The sequence below is a fragment of the Ambystoma mexicanum genome, chromosome 4p (assembly GCF_040938575.1).
Source record: "Ambystoma mexicanum isolate Mex_15411 chromosome 4p, UKY_AmexF1_1, whole genome shotgun sequence".
NCBI lineage: Eukaryota > Metazoa > Chordata > Amphibia > Caudata > Ambystomatidae > Ambystoma > Ambystoma mexicanum.
The window spans coordinates 1,101,435,392-1,101,448,193 of NC_090927.1; the positions used below are offsets into that span (position 1 = coordinate 1,101,435,392).

General features: G+C 44.3%; 1 protein-coding gene across 3 annotated transcripts in view; it reads left to right on the forward strand.

The window, feature by feature from the left end:
* The window catches only part of MED23 (mediator complex subunit 23), a 1,372,437-nt gene that overhangs the window by 1,238,412 nt on the left and 121,223 nt on the right, over positions 1 to 12,802 (forward strand). For all 3 annotated transcript variants that reach the window (XM_069606687.1, XM_069606688.1, XM_069606689.1), the window contains one exon: positions 4,459 to 4,531. In XM_069606687.1, the coding sequence (XP_069462788.1) occupies positions 4,459 to 4,531 (73 nt within the window). The remainder of the gene's footprint in view (positions 1 to 4,458; positions 4,532 to 12,802) is intronic.

Sequence of the window (12,802 nt, forward strand, 5' to 3'; positions counted from 1 at the left end):
AGAGACATTGGGCCTCATTACAAGGTTCGAGATAGCCTTGCCGGTTTTACTGGGGTATTCCGGCCCGCTAATTGCCCTTTTGCAGGTGCCGGAATCGGGTGATTCCCCCATTCCCATTTCTCCCATAGTGCTTAATAAGGATGCCTGTAGCACCAGCACTGTTCTTAATGGTGCCTGTGCTACAGGCATGCTGTGCTCGCGGGTGCCTTTCATTCCGCCATGTCAGACCTGGCGGAAGGAAAGGCACTCGCGAGCACAACTCGGAGTTTGCCGGTCCGGAAACAACAGTACCGGCAAGCTTACCAGTACCGTTGTATCCGGACTGGCAAGCTCATAATGAGTCCATTGGCCCTCATTACAGGTCCAGTGGTTAACATGCCGGTGATACCGGCGGGTTGCCACCGGACACCAAAAAAATTACCGCAGCCTGACTTCCCTGTAACACCAGGGGATTACCACCCCGTCGGTCAATGAACTCAGGCGCCAGTAATTTGTAAGTTCCAATTCCCGTAGAGTCCAATAGGACTCTAAGGGAATGGGGACCACGGAAGCACCAGCACCATTGTTAACAGTGCTGGTGCTTCCGTGGTGGCTTGCCTACTGTGGCCGCTGTGTACCGCAGGGACAGCCCTGTCGGGCACCGCGGCTCCGGCAGGAAAACCTGTATTGTGCCGCTCTGGAAATAATAGTGCTGGTAGGCTTACCGGCACCGTTGTTTTCGGAACAGGACACTTGCAATGAGCCCCATTCTCTCTCAGTACTGACAGTTTTAGGGACTGGTCAGTTTCCCCATAAGAATGAGCAAAACAGGCAAGGGAAGTAAAGCAGAAGGTTTAACTGACCTCCAAGAAGTCAAGACAGCGTTCAAAACGAGCAGAAAGAATGGGGGTCTCAGAAATCTATGGAGCGAAAGGTGCAAACAGAACATCTTTACTAACAAAGATATTGAACCACATTTGGAACAGTACCATCCCTTGAGGTGCCCCACGGTTTAAAGAGACCATAGTGGTGCTCATGGGTTCTAAATGCACTCAGTTATGAATCAAACAAACAGCCAAGTGGCTTCTCAGACTGCATGGAATGTGGAATTGGTCTAAAACCTCCTGTCGATTAGACGCTGATCTGATAAGTATGATTTTGAAGGTAACGTTTTTTTCCTGGCAAAGCTTAATTGTGGTTTTGAGGATATGTTGATCGTAGTCTCACGTGGCGGTTGGGAAAGGGCCAGATAAACCAAGATAACCCAGTCATTGGAGAAATGTAGCATAATACGTTTTGAAGCCCTTTTTGACACATGCAAAGGAAATTGTACAAGACCCATAATGAGATGATATTTATGTATTCATTTATAAAGCGCATTAAACCCGTGGTCATCAAGACGCAGTTACAACCAGTTAAACATTAAAAACAAATACAGACAGTAGGGTACAGTGTTAGTGTTAAGGTCAAGGTTATGCATTACACTGTGTGTAGTTATGCAAAAAGCAAGGTTTTTAGTGATCTCCTGAACACCCAGTAAGATTTCTCCGATCTCCCAGGTATGGGTGGGGAGAGAGTTCCATTCTTTTGCTGCAAAGATGGGGAAACTGGCACCGCCCGCTTTCGATAGTTTACATTTAGGTTGCAATAGTTTGTTGCTGTAGACTTCTCTACTCGGTCTGCACGACTGATCCCTGATGGGGATAGGGTGGGGCAGTGTTGGATAGACATGTGTAATAAATGGAGCTTTAGAGATGATGCGCCCTCTGAATGGGAGCCAGTGGATATTTTTCCTAGTGGTAGAGATATGTTCACGGCTTGGGATGTTCAGTGCAGTTGAAAACAGTGTTTTTTTGTATCACCTGTAACTTGGCAATGTTCTTGCAAGAGGTGCCCGAGAACCGGGCATTGCAGTAGTCCAGCCTGGAACCCATGATTGCCTGGGCAATAGTCTGGGAGAGGAAGTGCCTGGTGGCGTTAATCTGCTTGGTAGTGTGTGCCGCAGCCGAGGTAATAGCATTCACTTGTCGAGAGAGGGAGAGTGTAAAGTCAAGGTAAACGCTGAGCTTTTTTTACTGAGGGTGACACAGGGATTTGGATTCCGTCAATGATGAAGGAGGAATATTGGGCATCCAGATTTTTTATTTTGGCCGGCAGCCCCACCAGGAAGGGTTTGGTCTTCTCGTCATTGAGACAGAGGTGGTGAGTGGCCATCCATGCTTCAATTATGGTGTAGACATTGTTTAGTGTATTGTATCTTCGAAGGAACTTGTCGGAGAGGGGTAGCAAGACTTTGGTGTTGTCATCACAATAGAGTAAAGGAGATCGAAAATGGTTTTTGTAAGTATGTTATAGAGTGTGGGGAACACACAGGAGCCTTGGGGGACCCTGCAAGGTATTGGGTCTCATAGATTTGTCCTCAAAGAATGAGACCACCCAGGCGGTGGCTTCTGGCGAGAAGCATGTTGTCGTGGTCAAGTGCTGGCAGAGGATCTGGTGATCGACCAGATCGAATGCAGCAGAGAGATCCACAAGCAGGCGGAGGGCCGAGTTTCCTTGATCTCTGGTCTAATCATCTGTTTTTTTTAAGTCAAGTAGGATAATTTCAGTCCTGTGGCCCGGAAACCAGATTGTCGTGCTCCCAGTATGTGGTGAGTTTCAAGAAATTGTTGAATCTGTAAATATGCAGCTCTGTCTAGAATTTTTAAGAGAAAAGGGACGGTGGTGACTGGACGGTAGTTTTTGGAGACTGCTGAATTAAGAGATGGCTTTTTAATCAAGGGGAGTACCCATGCAGGGGTGACTGGCACAAGGCTTGAGGAGAATGAGGCGTTGATGAATTTAGTGATGAAAGGGAACAGTTCATCTACACAGTCCTTAATGAATGGAGCATGGCAGATGTCTCCTTTGCATCTGGAGGGCTTCAGGCATTTGAGGATTGATGCTATCTCAGGTTGTGTGTCGATGGTGAAGTGCAACAGTGGGGGAGGGTTAACCTCGGGTGTGGGCACTATGTTGGGTATGGGCAAGGGGGTGTCTGTAGACTTGATCATGGTTTACTTGTGCCGAATTTTTTTATGTAAGGTCTCGATCTTTTCTAACATTGCTGTTTGGATTTTGGTGAAGTTGAGGCACAGCGTTGTCCCTTGGGTGCCGCGATGGACGCGCCTGTGTGGGGGTCTCCAGGGACGAGATGGTGAAGGAGACTATATGGTGGTCAGATCATGGGCCGGCGTGATTGCAAGGTTGGTTACCTGGCAGTTGCAGTCAGCTACCCAGTCGAGTGTGCAACCTTTTGTGTGGGTAGTAGTCTGGACACTGTGTCGGAAGCCAAAGGCACTGAGCGAGTTGATATAGCATAACAGAATATATTACAATGAGTTTTGTTGTTCCTGATCCCACCAACCAGCTTGTATTTAAAGCTTAACTACTTATTCCACGGTATATGGTGCTAAATTTGAAAACACCTGTATAAAAGCTTCAAGGGATTTGAAAAGCAAAGGTGATAAGGACTGAAGCATCCAGCACAAATAATCAGATGTTAGGGGTTATTTGGTTGCAGCATGGAAATGTGAGGTGTCTGCCTGTTTTGATATTGAAAGAATGTTTTTTTTTTTCTAAAGGTGTTCAGATATGGTTTTAGGAAAAGGAGACGAAGAGGGTAAGCAGGCTTAGCTGGCTAATGAGGACTGCCTCAATGTTATAAAGGCAGCAACAACATAATTCATGACTGTAACGTGGTGTGAAACAGGAATTGGAGGATTTGATGTAGGACGAGAACCGGCAGTGGGCCGGCAGAAAGATTACCACTTTAAACATAACCAGCACCAAGAAAAGAATATTATTCAAACTGATGTATTTTAACGTAATGCCATAGTGATACAACTTTCACATTCGAGATTTTATGTTAAAATGTCATTGTTTAGTTTGAAAACATAAGGTTGTAAAGACCTCTTATTTGCCTAGCACTATTTTCTGCACTGTGATTTTTACATCAAGATAAGGCTGGCCATATGGCCTCACTGAAAGATTTCGAGTAACAGAATATTTTATCGAGTTTTATTCGAGCCATCATCAAAATTGACCATCTGATAGTGGATAGTAACTATCAGATGTTAATCATCTTTACACACAATGTTTTTATGAATATATTTTTCCCTGTACAGAGTGCAAGTGCTCCTCCCTAGTCTTTATATATATTTATCATCAGAAACAATAATTGTTTCCGATGATATGGCCTGGGGATCATGGCCCCCTTGCTGAAGAATATTTCATTATTTTCATAAACTGAGAATCCCACAAAGGTACCCAAGACAGACAATTGTATTCTGTATGAAAGAAATATTTGGAACAGACCAAACCACAACCATCTGTAAGTGGCTATGTACAGTATCTGAAATGGCGTAGTTTGTATAAAAATAGGAATAGCATTGCGAGAACATTTATGCCACGTCATGCTCTCCTTCTCGTTTCTTGCAGCCAACCTTTAGTGCCAAGGGAGAACATTACAGCATGGATGAATGCCATCGGGTTGATTATCACTGCTTTACCCGTGAGTACAATGTAATCTTGTTTTTAGACCTTGTCATTAAAGCGTGCTAAACAGCGGAGTTGGGTTTAGAAGGCATTTGCTGGCTTTGCTTCATATGACAACTATAATCATTGGATAGTAAAACCGATGTTTGCTAAGTTTTACAGAGTGTATAAGTAATTAAAGGTGTCCTGATTCCAGGAATATGTTGCTTCGTCCGTGTGGATATTTTAAATGTAGGTCTGTGGTCGAACTTTTCTACTGCGTCTTTTTACTTTTATGTCAATGTTAAGTTGGATTGATTATTGCAACCTTTAATGGGACTTTCTTTAACATATACGGTAAAAATGATTTGCCATGTTGTTTGTTGCACACCCCGTCAACATTTAACAGTGCGATGCATTTCTTCATTCATTTCTTAGAGAATTAGAAGAAACGTCAGTTTCATATATGAAAATGATTGCTACTGTATCATCATCATCGTCATTGGTACATCATGTCAAGTATAAATACATCCATTTGAATTCGAGGAGCTTGACAAACAAGCATTGGGAATGCCAACAGTTTAGGCTTTTGTGTAGGCAAGGGAAAGAGTTCCCATAAAGGTGTATTGGGCATGAAGGGGCAGGAACTGGTTGGGAATGGCCATATGAATTAGCATGGCCATGCGCAGTCAATGGGTGGGCAAATAACCAAACAGCTATATGCTGTGCCCCTCCTCATATGCCATTCCTCCCCATCTGTACTCTAATGCAATCGTTTTGATTTAATAGCCCAAACTAAAACTGTGTCCATTTGCATGTCTTCATCAAGGGCTTCTAATGTTCGCAGTGTTCTAAGATTTTGGCAAACGATTCTACTTGCTCATATTGGAATTAGCACTCCTTTTGCACTGTGTGCCTCTGCTTTGTGGAATTTCCTTATGTTCTGGCTAGATTAATCATCCAGACTCGGACTGGCTTATAGGCAATAGCTGTTTTTGAAGGGCCAAAATGCTTGTGTGGCCCACTATTCTGATGACTTAAACTGTGCCATCTAGTAGTTATGGGCAATTATCGTAGCCCTATGAGCATTAAAATTCACAAAAGGCCACCAGGTGCTAGTCAAATCATGAAAGTCATGAATCGCAACTGACCAATGTTGGCTGCCTTTCTTTTGGAGCCTGCACTTTTCTGTTGTCCCAATCCAGCCCTGCAACCATTTCACATCTAAGAATGTACTGAGGGATACATAGGCAAAAGTGCTGAGAAGATGCACTTCTTTGTGATTTGCTTCACAGCGTACATCTTCATGAATCTGTTATGAAATGCAGACTTTCCCACAGAACAGTCTTTTGCAAGTAAAAATGGGGCAATGAAACTTTAATAGATCCAAACTTTAGAATTTGTGGCCTCGGCTTTCATATCATGCACTTTCACTTTTTCAGAGTTAACTACAACTTTTTGATGCGTTTGTTTGGTTGTTTAGTTGAGACAATGGCATGTCCTTTTGTGAAGAACAGTTGATTTTGCTCTTCATTGGCAAGCATAAGGGTTTTCAAAACTGAGGGGTAGGTTTGGCTGTTGTTGGGGTGATGGGTGTCCTCTTTCTTGTGCATTTGTTGGTTTCCTGGACTCTTCCGAGGACACTTTTGTTCTGGGTGGAGATTCAGCTTTCATGCAAGAGCATTTTTGTAACAGAAAATAATTACAAAAGATTCTGTGCAATACATGTCCACTGTTCTTTGCACAGGAATCCATGAGGCTGGTCCACTGAATATTAGCCTGGTTTTTATTGGTTGCTGACAGCGCGGCATGTGTTTATTGGCAGTTGCCATGTGCAGCTTTCAAAAAGAGAGCCAGATTCTTGGTGAATTGGTGCTCTGCTACTGCTCGACATTTATTAAGAGGCTAATCTTATGTTTCCGAGCCAGGATCACTGGGAGATGTGCTTTTCATCCAATGAGACTTTGCCATTATGTATGTATATGTGCCCTTTGCTGCACTTTCAAGTCTTCTCAAGACCGAAGTAGAGTCCCGAGATGAGATTGTCTCTCTAGGTTTCGAAGACATGAAACAGATCTGCTGCAGCATTTTTGCTCAATCCCCTACATGGGTCTTTGTTTCAAATGCGTTTTTTTGTGGGTACCTAAAAGTTGTACATAATGGGTTTCTCCAAAGTGCTTCCTTCACAGTTAACGGGACCTCAATTTGATTTTTGATTCTTCATCTTGGGGACTTATTTTGAGCATTTGCAGAGACAACAGAATCCTAGCTCAATAATTCCCAATAGCCCAATAATTCTGAACCATATAAAGCTTCCTGTCTTGCTTGGCAGTTATCAAAGCGGAAATAGGACCATTTCAAAACTTTGTAGTAAACCTAGCAAGATCTGAACAGTATGTTTTCAAAATAAGGCTAGATTTTTCCATTTGTTTATTCCATTACGCCAGCCTGGGATCTTTCATGGATTCACATGCTTATGAGTATTCCTAGTCACCAGGCTAGGAATCCTCAGTAATATTAAAGCAGTTTAACTTTAAAGCCTAATGAACTGCTTGTAAAATATAGCCTATTGCTGACATTTTGGGTCATACCGCCTCAGCCAATGGCATTAGTCCTCCCTTGCTCTACCCCTGGTGGCCATCTTCTGATTTTTACTGCATGTTCATGTGTTGCGAGTCCTCATTTTCGCTCCTCGAAATACCGACTTTTGTACTATTTTTGAGAACATTTTTTCCTTCATCTATCATCTTTGTGACTGCCAGTAGCAGGGATCCATTGCCGGTGTAGATCCAGACTATCGACTGATCTGAAGCCGCCTTCCTTGAAGGCTACCCCACGCGGCTATGCAAACGTTAGCAAGAAAAGCCTGTTTGGGCCCTGCTCCTAGTGACGCCTAAGGAACGTTTCTGTGAACGACCTGCATGATAAATGACTATATTGCCTGCACCGTGACCACGATGTGGGCAACTGCTCTATTTGCCAGGTGTTTGTCTAAAACGAGAAAATATCCAAGGTTAGCCACTTGGCTGCAGGAAGGTGATAGGGCCTCTGACTCGCATTCTTCAGGAAAAAAGACACCCGTCAACATCAACGACGACTCCATTGACGACCAGCATTCTGTTGAAACACAAATCAGCGACGCCATCTTCATCAACTGCTATACGGTCGACGATCCGTAGGCCTGAAACTACCATCTCTTCATCGACTGCACCATCCATGATTTGCTCGTCAATGATTACTACCATTGTTTCCAGGGTTGCGTTGCCTCTGAGGTTTGAAAAAACTGAAGGTGTCTCACCAGCTAGACCCGTGGATCTGTCATCCAGGTGGCCAGGACACTGCCATTGCTTAGGGATCCAGTTCCTGGGGGTGGACCAGTGCAGCAGGATCACCTGGATGGGGGGTCCTCAGGGAGTGGAAGTGGAACACCGGGGGGTGAGGCGTGGTATTCTCTTCCCAATAAGACTTTTTCCTCATCCTGCCAGGTAGGATACCTGGGAATTCAACCCCCCACCCTCCTTTTCCGACACAAACACTTTCACACGGACAGTACACCATGAGCGGCAATGGACTAACACCGGAGCCGTATACCTAATCTGTCCCAACACCATGGACAGACAATTGCGTGTTATCACACACTCCTGACTTCATCACACTTCCCCACATGGATAAAAGGTAGAGCACGAAAACCCACTCTGAGCGAAGCAAACCACACGAGGAAACGGCAGTTCCAAGATGGCAGTTTTAATACAAGGAGAAAGGTGGCGAGACCAGAGGGAGTCGCAAGGACGGAAGTACTTGTGACCTCTAAAGACTGTTGCTTTCGTGAACCTTGGAAAGTAAGAAACTAAAGACCAGAAACTAAGGCTGATCAAATCTTCACAGGGTGTAGGAGGTACACCCGTCAATAACCAAGGCTGGGAGGAGCGCTTGCTGCCGTGGTACTGTCCTTGGCTCATACAACAAAGCGGCATCGCCAAAGCAGCACAGCTGGTGAGTCGGAGAGACTGATATCAAGCCAGCTTGTGTTTTGAAATAACTTTGTATAAAGAGAACAGTGTGTGAGGTGTTGGCGATGAGCGACGCAAGTTTAATTGGAACCAAAGAAGTAATTGTCATTGAACTTTGGGAGGCAACCCACAATACCACACACAGAGTGGTCCAGTGACACGTAGGCACTCATTCGAAGGTCTCTGATAGGTATACAACTGATGCAGAGTGTGAGAAAAAGGAATTCTGAGATCGAAGTGGTCATGCAACGGGTCTTGCCAAATCCTGTGCACATTCCAAAGTCTTCGATAGTTTAAAGCACATCGCAATTGGTTACAAGCCCATCTGAGGGAGACTAATTGACCAAAAGAAAGAGATTTCAGCCCACTGAGGGGTATCCGGGGTGAACCATGAGTCACACGTGAAAGAACTCTCGGACATTGTTGACAAAGGGATCTGAGCCCAGAAGAGGGGGATCCAGGGTGAACACCCTACTTAAATACAGACGGAGAGAAAGGAATGTTTCCTTATTATTTTTGTACAGCAGGCCCTCTGAGTCAAGAGGCTTACCAGGGATAAAGAGGCTTGGACACAGAAGGTCCTGAACTGTGGAAATTGAACTCTATCCTCGTGCCGCTGTGTCAGAGTGCGTGCTTTGCTCCAATGACCTGCCTTGCCCCGTGCTGAAAACGTGGGGAATGGAGGCTTATGTGCCAATTATCCTGACTTATCATTTTGTGAACACTTCTTTCTTTTTCATGAACTTTCACCCACACTATTTGTAAAATTAGTAGTAATGATTGCGAATTGTTTTTTTAGTATAGGCCCTAGGACTGCCTTCTTTATTTTTTGATGGTTGTATCTTGCTCCCATCTTAGATATAGGTTTAGATGGCCGTTAATCTCACCCTTGTGAAAGTTCAATAAACACCATTCAACTGTGGCCACTTGTCTGTCTTACTGTTGATACCATGCCTTCCTTGCACAGGCCAGCGTCTACAACACAGTTGACAATTTTGCAAGAATGTTCAAGAGGGCCAAGGGTGGAGGAGATGCTTCCAGCACTCTCCCTTTTACCACAGCCCACAAAGGCAAAATCACTTTTCACCCTGGTGCCTTTGGCCACTGAGACACTGAGACACCACCTGCAAAGATGCTGCAAGAAGGTAGCATGTTGTAGGAAGAGCCCCTGAAACTTTATTTCTTGGACCAGGAGGAGGTGGAAGGGAAACCTGACCCAATTCTGCCAGCACCTCGTGTTAGGACTGGTTTTCTATACTCTGACCTGGTGTACAGATGTATAGGAGACCACCCTATGATTGGGACAGGGACAACTCTGGGAGCTATAGCCAAACCAGTTCAAGGTAGCAAGGCGAGTGGTCAGGCTAAGTGTCGGGAAGGGTGAGCTTGGTAAGGTGTCCACAATGAGTCCAAAAGGTAAGTAGGCAAGAATACCCCTTAGACACTTAATTGTAAAAATGACATTAGTTATAAAAATGACATTTAGTATATGGCTAAATGCACACAATGAAAAATTTAAACTATCACACAAACTAACATAAAACACATGTCTGAGGCTTGTGGATCTGCTTAGAATCACATGGTTTGCATAGGCTGCCATCTAGTGGTACGTGCAGAGTATTGCATGACTTGTTTTTGAAAGTCAAAAGGGGATATCGACTGGGCGTGTTTGTAATAATATCCCTAGTGTGACGTTGGTAGTACCCATGGTCCTTCACGCGTCGAAGTCCCTCAGACGGATGGTCGCAGTTTGCAGAGGTCGTGGCTTGTAGCCTTTATATAGTTATATTGTTATTACTTTAGATGTAATATGTTCGACGATAAGCACAGTTATTTCTTCTCGACAGCGCACTTCGACTGATGAAGATCCTCAATGAGAGCCTTCTCATCGACAACCGTCACAGCTTCAGCCTACCTCAGGCCTTGGCCTACACAGTAGAGAGAAAGGGGGGTTGCTACATTCCAAATATTCCTTAGAGAATGCCTACATTTTCTCTTCCCTTTTTTTCTTATTACACTTTTGCAGGCTTCTTTTATTATGGAGAACACTCCTTTTAAATTCTGCCCCTCCTGTCATAAAAAGTGTCTGTGGAAGGACACTCCTAGCGTGTGCATTCAGTGCCTTCCTAGAGATCACTGCAAAAACCCCTGTGCTGCCTGCCAGCTTTTTAGACCAAAGGACACTTAAGGACCAGCATACAAAACGTTGGGCAGCCCATGCCATGCAGGCAGAAGCTTCAATAGATGTGTCAACAGGTGCCGAAGAGTCAGAGAAGGAGGAATTCAGCACACAAATTGACGCCGAAGAAGAAACGGAAGCAGACACTTCCCAAGTGCCAGTCCCCCCCCACCCCCCTCCGAAAGGCATGCTGGCAGCATTACTAGGGAGACACCACCCAGCAACAGTGGCACACACATATGTAGATCTCACTCACATTGTAGGGATAAGCATACAACCTCAAGCTTTTCGATGAAACATTCATCGAAAGCATGGCCACGCGGAATAGAAACGCTCCTCCCGCGATCTGTCTCGACGCAGTCCTCTGCATCCACATTTGCGTACGTCATGACAGCCCTCAAAAACATACGTTGAGTGAAAAATCTTCAGCGCATATTAAACACGGGCCACAAATTTCAACAGCGCACACAACTAAACATACGCCGAAACCAACACCAATTTCCAGTAGTGATCACACCACCGAGCGTACATCAAAAACTAGTATGCAAGACGAACAACCCCTGAAACGTACACATTCCCAAGCTAGTGTTTCAGAGCAAGTCCATACATCGCTGAAAATCACTCAATACACTGAGGCCTCTTGCCTTTTATCCCAAGCTTTAACTCCTAGCCCACAGCATAACCCTGAAGAGGTTGCATTCCCGTTTTAAAGAAACACTTACAACAGGTTCTTGGACAAAAAGAGATTTCAAGAAACAATGGACACCATCTCATCCTTTGTGTTTTCTATTGAAACATATCTACTTAATGAACAAAACAATTGAATTAATGCAAGAAGAGACTCCCTCTAAATCTTCTAGGTTACGGATAGATGTCCTTTTACAGCCCCATGTTAGAAGAAGAGGTCATTCATGTAGATCAGGATAATGCTGATTATAATGAGGATCAATATTGTGATGAAGAACCTTATGATGAGGACGACCAATTTTGTATTCCCTCACCACCAGATGGGGATCAGCCAGTAGCCAATTCTCCTGTGCATGATGACATCTTAGACAATGATCGGCTTAAAAAGTCAGCAGAACATTTTAAATTTGAGACACAGGATGTTCCCCAAGAGTCAGACTTTGTGGACAAAATGCTAGAGGATAAATCTGCAGGAGGTCAATTTATCCCTTTACTTAAGTCAATAAATAAAAGGATACAACCCTCTTTAATTACATCATTTCTTACCAGGGCTGTTAACCCCAGAATAGAAAAGACTTTTCGGACAGCACCTTTTGACCCTTTGTATATCAAAGATCATCTAAAACCTGACTCTTTAGTAGTTACTACCACCCGCAAAAGAGCAGTGACACCATTAGCTTCTGCTGAAGCACCCCCAAAAAAAGAAAGGAAGAAGCTTTTCGCATTGGGGGGAAAAAAGGTAGCAACATCCGCTGCATACCAAGTGTGAATTGCAGATAACAAACCCCTGCTCTCAAGCTGCAATAGATCCCTTTGGGATAAGTTCCAGACTCAACTAGATTCCATCCTAGACCCTACTTGTTTAGAAATTCTCAAAACTGTCAATGAAGGTAGACAGGTTGCAAATAATTGAATTTGAAACTCGAGCAACGTTGTCAAATATGCCCATTGGAAACAATGTGCTTTTCGGCAAGGCAGTGGATGACACCCTTGAAATGGCTCAACATGAAATATTAAAATCTTTATGGCAAATGTCTAACCAATCATACGTTCAAAGGGTTGTTTTTAATACACGTAGATTTTTTTAGGCCAAAATTACCCAACAGCGTCTCAATCCACATTCGGGCAGAATGAATCTTCCCAGTGATATCCAAACACAACTCAATCCACCCCCTTTAGTCTACCTATCAAGGAGGGTTTAGGCGAGGTAGAGGTTGATCTCGGGCAGCGGCCTGTAAAGGCGCCCCTACCCAAAAATCAATGACACTCCGTTTCAGGTCTCCTCCCATGTTACCCCGGTAGGCGGTCGAGTATCACATTACGCCGACACATGGGAGGGAGATCACATCAGGGTGCTTTCCACCATGACAAAAGGGTCCATAGAGTTCCTGTCAAAGCCACATCATCCTCCAAAACAGTGCAAAGTTTCGCA